Below are 9,569 nucleotides of genomic sequence, written 5' to 3'. Positions count from 1 at the left end.
ACGAGGAGCTCATCGCCCTGCTGGAGGCGGCTCTGGGCCTGGAGAGGGCTCACATGGGCATGTTCACTGAGCTGGCCATCCTCTACTCCAAGTTCAAACCCCAGAAGATGAGGGAGCACCTGGAGCTCTTCTGGTCCAGAGTCAACATCCCTAAGGTACCGTGTGTGTGTGTTGTGTATGTATATTATGTTGCTTTGCTGGCTTGTGGTGGACACTTTTGTCATAATTACATTTTTGCCACGGACATACAAAATGAGTGGACAATAATATTACCAGAAACACATAAAGAGCTAGCCCTGAATGACCATAACCGGTCTGTGTACAAATGGACCTGTAGGGTCCATTTGGTTCCATTTGAACACTCGGAGTTAAGGACATCCTTGCAAATAAAACATTTGAGAAACACTAGTACTAGTTCGACTCCTAATATGCCACAGTTTTGTAGTAGTGTCATACATATACTGAAGTGTAATTGGGTCTCATGATCAAAATAAGAACATTATAATGGTGTATACAAAATGTAATCTAAACTTTACCATGACCAAGTATTTGCCACGGACACATTGATGACCCCTGGTGTTTGCATCTCAAAACTTCTGTTACTCTACTGGGTATCAAAAATCCCTTGAGGACCTGTACACTTAAAAAAACATAAATATGTGTGTGTGTGTGTGTGTGTGTGTGTGTGTGTGTGTGTGTGTGTGTGTGTGTGTGTGTGTGTGTGTGTGTGTGTGTGTGTGTGTGTGTGTGTGTGTGTGTGTGTGTGTGTGTGTGTGTGTGTGTGTGTGTGTGTGTGTGTGTGTGTGTGTGTGTGCATATGTAGTGTTGTGACAGATCAAAAATGGTCAAATATTAGCACTTCCAAACTTCAAGTGTAGAGGACAATGTACTCACATTTCCACTTATTTTATTTGACACACACCAATAAACTTAACACGTTTCGGCCAAGAGCCTACATCAGAGCCTTTCTAATTCAGTTGTTACCTGTGTATGTTATGTTGATGTTGAATATGCAATGCATATGATCTAAGCCTGTGTGTGTGTGTCTGCATATCAAGATGAATACTGATACTTTGCTATGGCGTTGCTCCGGTTTACCAATCAGGTGCTCCGTGCAGCAGAGCAGTCTCACTTGTGGGCGGAGCTGGTTTTCCTCTATGACAAATACGAGGAGTTCGACAACGCCATCATCACAATGATGTCACACCCCTCAGATGCATGGAAGGAGGGACCGTTCAAAGACATTATCACCAAGGTAATGTTGTGTATGTGCAAGACTCTATGGGCAGTATTATGCGTGTCTTAAGTACCAGGTCTTATTACTTAACTTAAGACCTGGAGGCGTGATCAATGCCATTTGGCTATTCTGAGTGGCCAAACAGCATTGACCACGCCTCCAGGTCTTAAGTTAAGTCATAAGACCTGGTACTTAAGACACGCATAATACTGCCCTATGACTCATAGTATTATATTATATACACAGACTCCATCTTGTTGCACCATGCTACACTCACCATTCTCTCTCTTTTAGGTTGCCAATGTAGAATTGTACTACAAAGCCCTTTTTTTCTACTTGGACTACCATCCCCTGCTCCTGAACGACCTGCTAACCATACTGTCGCCGCGGTTAGACCATAGTAGAGCTGTCAACTTTTTCAGCAAGGTAATCTTTCGAAACGTTGTTCTGAAGTGTCTTTTCCTTTTGTGCAGTCAGTATGCTAGACAAAATGAGGTGACACACAGGCTATGCTTTGTTTGTCCAGGTCAACCAGCTGAAGTTGGTGAAGCCATATCTGAGGTCTGTCCAGAGTCACAACAATAAGGGAGTGAACGAGGCCCTCAACAACCTGCTGACAGAGGAGGAGGATTACCAGGTGTGTCTGTTAGTTAGACTTTCACTCCTCATATATCACAATGTACACTGGTACATATTGAAACTGAGTAACTAATTGAGTTGCTCAGATTTATGATACTTGTTGATATCAGGTGAATGATACTTGTTGATATCAGGTGATATGTGTTCCAGTCAGGTCCTATGTCTAGCACATCACACTGATTACCTGTGGCCACTAGAGGGAGCTAGACACAGGGTCCTAATGGAACTTGGGTTCCCTGGGATAAGAGACAATCTCCCCGTCTTCATGTGTGCATGTGCTTGTATGTTTGCATCATTCACAGGGACTGAGAGCGTCCATTGACGCATATGACAACTTTGACACCATTGCCCTAGCGCAGAGGTTAGAGAAGCACGAGTTGATTGAGTTCCGACGCATCGCCGCCTACCTGTACAAGGGAAACAACCGCTGGAGACAGAGTGTTGAGCTCTGCAAGAAGGACAAACTCTACAAGGTACACCTCCAACATAACAATACCATTCACTTCTGCTTAGTCATTTACATCTTGCTCCTGTAGATGGCACTGTTCATCTTCATCAAAACATCGACCAGCTCATAGTAATTCACCAGTTGCTCATCTTGGTACTTAGATGCACTACTTTTAAGCACTATCTATAACCAATCAAGCAAATCAAAACTAAAATGTATTTGTATAGTGCTTAAACACTATTTGTATAGTGCTTGTTAAACACTGTATTTGTATAGTGTCTCTTAATTTAGTCAATATGCCAATTCCCTCATATAGTCGCTGTCACGGCTGACACCTACTGTTTGGTCTTGGGGACGGTATAGACAAAGTATCTCCTCTGATACACAAGTTATGAGCCGTTTTTTTTGCACCTGGCAGTGAGGTGTTTCACTGGGAGGTTGTAACGCAATGGGAGAAACAAGCTAGTCTTCTCAGTTCCACTCTCCATGGAACAGGCACCCTGGCCCATAGATGTATATAAATAAAATAGATGCCTGAGCGATGCGTCTCCAGCATAAGGAGAAAGTCAAGCGGAAGCCACTCAAATGACTACTGGCCAATCACAGCGTGTCTTTTCCAGGACTTATCAATTAAATCCAAAGGAGCTTTATTGGCAACGTTTTAATTGCCTGTCTGATTGGCCTACCGAACGTCCCCTTCCGTTACACATGCGGAAGATTGTCAAGCTTCCGCTGTGCTTTGCAAGGAGGCGTCTACCTTGTTTTTGTCTATGCTCTGGCCAACAGAGATCCTCTTGGCAGGAATAGAAAAGGAAGAAATACCGGGAAGGATCAGAAAAGAGGGGAACCACCCTGGAATGGGGTTTTCCCCTGTACATGCAGATTCCATTTATATATTTGTATCTGTCTGCCAGGATGCCATGCTGTATGCTGCAGAATCCAAGGATGCAGAGCTGGCAGAGACTCTGCTGCAGTGGTTCCTGGAGGAGGACAGGAAGGAGTGCTTTGCTGCCTGCCTGTTTGCCTCCTATGACCTGCTCCATCCGGATGTGGTGATGGAGCTGGCCTGGAGGCACAACATCATGGACTTTGCCATGCCATACTTCATCCAGGTTATGAGAGAGTACCTCACCAAGGTTAGCATTTCAGTGCCAAAACAAGACACTTCTGTTTTGTCTTAGTTAATTTCTGAGAAAATTCATAGCCAGTTAAGTCTCACTTTGTTTTGCTTAAAGCAGAATTGAAATGTTCAGAGTCCTTTTTGAGCTTATTGTACTCTAAGAGGAAAGGCTCTAATTAGAATAAACTTTGATTGCTTTTTCTGTGTGACATATTGAACCGTTCTTCTCGGATGATTGGTTTGCTGTAGATATTCTACAGGTGAGAGGAAAGTTTTCTCACTCTGTCTCTGTATGTATTGAAAAACAGTACATTTTAATAAGTAAACATGTTGTCTTCCGTATGATGATGAGGTCTAGCTTAGCCTGAGGAGAAGGCTCTCCTTAGTGATGTTTAGAAGCATTACCCCATGCCTCCTCCCAAAACCAGACCTTCATGACTTCCTGTGCTGTTTCACCTGTAGATATGTGAGATGACAAGGGCATCTCTGTGGGTTCTTTTCCAGGTTGATGCGTTTGCAGAGAAGGTGACGGTCTCTGGCCCTATTTTTTATTTCTCTTTTTGTGTTCGGTCTGGTTCTGTTGTAACTTATCCCTTAGGTTTCTGATGTAGGAACCTAGCATGGACTGTAGACTTCAATAGGCCCTAACGTTAGCTGAGGGGCTAGTTCCAGTCCTGGAGAGCTGTAGCATGTACAAGCCTTTGTTCTGGACCAACACAACAGATTTTGGGATAAATTCATGCGTGCGTTTGAGTGTGTTCCAATTATCCTGAGGTGGGGGGATGAGCGTCACATACTTCTTCTTGGGGTTGGGTTCACTACATTTACTATTTTAAATTATGATCAAACTACTTGGCGTTAAAATGCATTTGACAGATGAGGCAACCATGCTTTACTTAAAAGAAAAAGTGAAGAATAGGTTCATTAAAATTAAGCAGCCAATTACCCTGTGATGGAATACATAAGCCACCTGTTAATGGCTTTTTTGAAGCAAGAAGATGCATGCTGCAGATGTGAGTTACTGATGCACTTGAAATGGCTCACTAGTCTGTGCTAGGCAGCAAAGTTATAGTTATTATTGTCATAATTTACTGTATATGTGTAGCCTAATGTACATTGTAGGCTCCTAGCCTCTTGCAGCTAACCTTACCAATTTCAGAATTAATTTTTTCACTGATCACATGTGAAGTGAAATACAGTCAAGCCGTGGGCTTGGGTAGATTGCAGGGTCCTCCACGTATTACATTTGTGTCCACTGACTGAGGGACATAGTCTGAAATACATGGGCAAGTTTGAAGGTACCTGTGAGACCCCACTCCCAACCTCAATACGAACAGGGGTGCACACACGCTTATCCGACACACCAAAGGTCCGACATGCGGAAATCACTTGCGGTTAGGGTTAGGTTAGGGTCTAGGTTGTCGGTCTAATGACAGTCGGACTGATAGTATGTCGGAAATAAAGCCTGTACCCATACGAACACTGTACATGGCCAGAACTAAAGCCTGTGTGCTGTGCATTTCCTCTGGACCAGGAGTAGCCCGTACCAACCTAACAGTACACCCTTTTCCCCTCTAACCCCTCAGTCTTGGGGCTGCATCTTGGTGTTTGATTGGCATTGTTTTGGTCCTCTCCTTGACCGCTACTCCAACATCTGCTCTGACACAAGATGTCCAGATAGATGGGTTTTTGAAGAAACCCAGTGGTAGACACTTTGTTCTCAGAGCAGTGAGATGAAGTTTACAAGGAGAGGTAGCCACTGTGGACATCTTAGATGCATCCCCAGGTTGCTAATTCCAGGTTAACACGATGGGCAGTATAAAATGGCTGTCCACTAAATCCATGTAGGCCCACTACTACTTCCTTCAAGGGCTGCAGGGTCCTCACATTTTCTCTCTCTGTTGATCTTCTATCAATTTATTTACGCATTACATCGTATCCATTGAATTTATTTTTTCCACAGGCAAGCCACCTTGTGTATAATGTAAATCTTTAGTGAAACTGCTCAGGTCCAAACTTGTCACTGCAGCCCTTGAAGAATACGAATACCAATACTGACGACCTATTTTACTACTTCTAGATCTAGTTTAACACTAAGCAAGAGACGGCACCACTAACATGCAGGAGCTTAAAACCAAGACCCCCTGTCAGCTGGCAGCTTAATTGGCAACGTTTCCCAATGATGTTTTACATACTATGTAGAATAGGATTTCTAAATTTGCATTATACTACTCCTGATATTTACTTTAATATATACTTTATTAATGTACAGCAAGCCTGCCAAAATAACATCGGTTTATTTGTCAGGTGTTTAACAAACTGGTTTGACCGTTCTTTTTTTTATTATATTGAAATGGATTCTTGACAGAAACATTACACTAGAAAAAATATGTAAATTCAGTTGAACCACTTTTCAAGTAACGAATTTGATTTGCATCAGAAACCTTGCTAACTTTTATTTAGTTTTCTGTGTTGCATTCACACTATTGATGCACCATGCCTGAAAATCCTTTTGCACCAAGTCCTGGAAAAACCTGAAAAACCCTATGTTACTTCAAATGCATCACACAAATGTCTGAGCAACACAAGAGTTGGTGAATTTGTAGCTTGCTTTGAACCCAGTGATACCGGTATTTACTCTCAATGGAACTTTAAGGGGGCTTGCTCATAGCCATGTAATGGAAGCATGTGTAAGCTATGACCGTTGGGTTATTGATATGGGATTGTGATTGTGAGTGGCTGAATATGTAGCAACAGCCTACATGCATGTACTAAGCTTCTCTTCAATGAAAACACAATGACATGGTATTTTATGTAGCACCCCCCCACCCCCTTCCACCCCGATGATCCTTGCTTTTGATTGTGAGAAGAGAATATACTGTTCTTTACCACTTAAACCCTATATATCCCTGTACATCATTGATCAGGGTCCCCCAGGGGTCTCTACTTGGGCCCCTCTTTTTTCCCCCACCAAACCAAATGTCATGAAAATAGCAGTTCTACAAGTTGTGAGCTCGAAGATCTGCTGTATTCACTGAATAAGGACGTCATGAACCCTAGCTACTCTGGTAATTTTAGTGTACAGTGTACTGTATAGGGTTTCAGTGGTTATATGGCCTCTCACCTGTACTGAAAGCTACAATAGAGACCCTCACCAAAACGCATGGCATCTTCTACCTCAGTAACGTATGTATGTGTACTGTAGTATATTGAATCACAAAAGTGAACTGTTAGCTAATATGATATGTCTTATAACATCTAGTATGTATGTATGTACTGTATAAAGTGTATACTAAGGTCTAGAAAGGTAAAATTGTGGTCCATAATAATACATATTTGTTGTAAAAACAGAATAAATATTCATCATTAAGAAGTATATATAATCTTTGTCCAGCTAAATATTTGTACCTCCAATTGTGAATGTTTTTATTTTATTGTTTTGTATTATACTTGATGGAACACATTATTCTCTGCATCTCCACATACCCATGCAAAATTGTGAAATATGCATTCTGAATTGTCTACAACATGAAGGAATTAATTTGGACCATCCATACATTTCCAACAATTCCTAAACGGTTTTGGAGGTACAAGTTTCTGCGGAACATATTTCAATTCCATGCACTGTACATTGTGCTGCTTCTGACCAACTTCTTTTCTCACTCCACCTTTCAGGTGGACAAACTGGAGGAAACGGAAAGCCAAAGGAAAACTGAAGATGAGGTGACGGAGCCTCAGCCTATAGTATTTGGTATGTCCAGACACAGTGACTGTTCATTGCATTGTTAAACACACCAAAAACGCTATCCACCCCAATTTGTCATGATCCAGGGTGAACTGACATTGATTGGCCTGAAGTAGATGGTATTGCACTAATTGCAGTCAAATTAACATTTAAATGATCCTATCTCTTATTTTGTTGAAGATAAAATGAAATTAATTATTCTAACCACTTGAACCCTAGCTATCTCTTTTCTGGGCTTTTCATAATAGCGAAATGAGTGGATCTGCAAGCTCGCAACACATTGTAACCCAACCCGTTGTGGGCTTGTAAATCGGTTATTTCTGCCAAAGCTGTTCAGTGTCAAAGAAAAAAAGTCACAAATAGGCAGATGGAACTTAGTGGAAATAGTGACACACAATGTTTAATTTTGTGAACTCTGCTCTATACATTTGTGCTGTGTGTCTCTGTCTGCACACAGGTCAGCAGCTGATGTTGACTGGGGGCACCAGTCCAGTAGTGACTCCTCAGCCGGTGTATCCAGGTTATGGGTACGCTGCCCCAGCCTACCCTGCTCAGCCTGCTTATGGCTTCAACATGTAGACCTGTTACTTCCCCCACCCCCTCCGTTTAACTTTCCTGACCTGAACCACACCTAATCATGCTGCTCTGGATCTCATGGTGGCCCACCCACAGAACAGAGACCCCTGATACTACACCCAGCATTCATTCCCAAGGAAACCGCCACGCCCTCTGCCACATGACTACAGAGTAACCTCTCTGACGCAACTACCACTCCACTTGTTCACCCACCGAGACTCATAGAAACTGCTTCCACATCACCCCCTCCTCTCCCTCTATCCAGTTTTTCTTCAATAGAGATGGGTGGCATCAAGGCCATCAGATCCTTCCGTGTTGATGAACTCTTGACCATGTCACCTCATTACACAGCATGAAGTCTGCTCTTAGCTCCTAGAGAAAGTCCTGTGCATCACTGGGACAACATTCTGTTCCTTCAAACCACTTTCTCTACCCTATCGCTGTTCCATGTAGACTATTATTAACCATAAAGCAGCTGTTTTCATCTATCGTTTATTGTTTTTTATTGTAACATTTTTTTGTTGCATAGAGATACAGCACTGAAGAAGAGACTTTGTTTTTGAGGAGTCAGGTTGGGGGTGTTGAATGGAACAGGTGCTTCCTCCCTCCATCCCGAAGCACTGCTAAAGGCCTTATATTAATAGAGGAGGTGGCATAACTGGGTCAATGACCATATTCACACAACAGCCATTTTGCTTATACTCGGGTGTATGACATACATTACAGTAAGAGCAAAATTGGCATTGTGTAAATATGGTACATCTTTGTTTCACAACTGTCTCGGATCAAACTCTAAAGACAGTTACTGTGCAATAGTTTATTTTTCCTTTTGTCCTTTAACAACAGGTACCAAGTGTTTTAAAAAGGCAACACTGTATACAAATTAAGAAAGCTAGTTTCTGAAGCCTGATTTATACTTGGATAAGTATAGATCACCCTTAAGGTTACGGTAGCTCTGGTCCATAGCTCTAATGTGTTGCATTTAGAGCTATGTTACTCTCAACTTCCGCCGCTCGCATGAATGCAGACCAGGTGTTTTTGCTACTCACCAAAACAAAGGTGGGTTGTGTCATTAGAAAGCCTACTTTCCTTAGTGGAAGCACTCTGAGCCCCCCATCACACGTATAAACGGTACTTTTTGGCCAGAAAGGGATTGTTTTTCACCGGAGGAAAAATATTCTCTATGAGGCAATTCTCTGGGCAATATCGGTAGAAGGCGTAGTGGAGTAACAAAGTATTTTTTTCCCGGTGGAAACAAAATCGTCTTTTGGCCAAAAAGTACCGTTTATACGTGTGGTGGGGGGCTCAGAGTGCTTCCACTAAGGAAAGTAGGCTTTCTAATGACACAACCCACCTTTGTTTTGGTGAGTAGCAAAAACGTTCTTTTTATTTACGCTAAAAACGAGAGGTTGGTCTGCATTCATGCGAGTGGCGGAAGTTGAGAGTAACATGGCTCTAAATGCAACGCATTAGAGCTATGGACCAGAGCTCTCTCTGTGTGTGTGTGTGTGTGTGTGTGTGTGTGTGAGAGAGACTGTGTGTGTGTGTGTGTGTGTGTGTGAGAGAGAGAGAGACTGTGTGTGTGTGTGTGTGTGTGTGTGTGTGTGTGTGTGTGTGTGTGTGTGTGTGTGTGTGTGTGTGTGTGTGTGTGTGTGTGTGTGTGTGTGTGTGTGTGTGTGTGTGTGTGTGTGTGTGTGTGTGTGTGTGTGTGTGTGTGTGTGTGTGTGTGTGTGTGTGTGTGTGTGTGTGTGTGTGATACACTGTGTGTGTGTGAGAGACTGTGTGTGAGAGACTGTGTGTGTGA

The 9,569-nt window shown here is 42.6% G+C and overlaps 1 protein-coding gene across 1 annotated transcript in view; it reads left to right on the top strand.

The window, feature by feature from the left end:
• The window catches only part of cltcl1 (clathrin, heavy chain-like 1), a 36,316-nt gene extending 28,065 nt beyond the window's left edge, over positions 1 to 8,251 (top strand). Inside the window, exons 24-31 of the mRNA XM_079516737.1 lie at positions 1 to 155; positions 1,106 to 1,255; positions 1,532 to 1,663; positions 1,764 to 1,874; positions 2,179 to 2,349; positions 3,239 to 3,460; positions 7,120 to 7,195; positions 7,647 to 8,251. The exon at positions 1 to 155 is cut by the window's left edge and continues 121 nt beyond it. Coding sequence (XP_079372863.1) covers positions 1 to 155; positions 1,106 to 1,255; positions 1,532 to 1,663; positions 1,764 to 1,874; positions 2,179 to 2,349; positions 3,239 to 3,460; positions 7,120 to 7,195; positions 7,647 to 7,768 — 1,139 coding nt within the window. The 3' untranslated portion in view covers positions 7,769 to 8,251. The remainder of the gene's footprint in view (positions 156 to 1,105; positions 1,256 to 1,531; positions 1,664 to 1,763; positions 1,875 to 2,178; positions 2,350 to 3,238; positions 3,461 to 7,119; positions 7,196 to 7,646) is intronic.
• The last annotated feature ends 1,318 nt before the right edge of the window (positions 8,252 to 9,569 follow it).

This window comes from Electrona antarctica (assembly GCF_951216825.1).
Source record: "Electrona antarctica genome assembly, chromosome: 12".
Taxonomy (NCBI): Eukaryota; Metazoa; Chordata; class Actinopteri; order Myctophiformes; family Myctophidae; genus Electrona; species Electrona antarctica.
The sequence above is the reverse complement of the archived record's forward strand: the minus strand, read 5'-3'. Positions and strand labels throughout refer to the sequence as shown.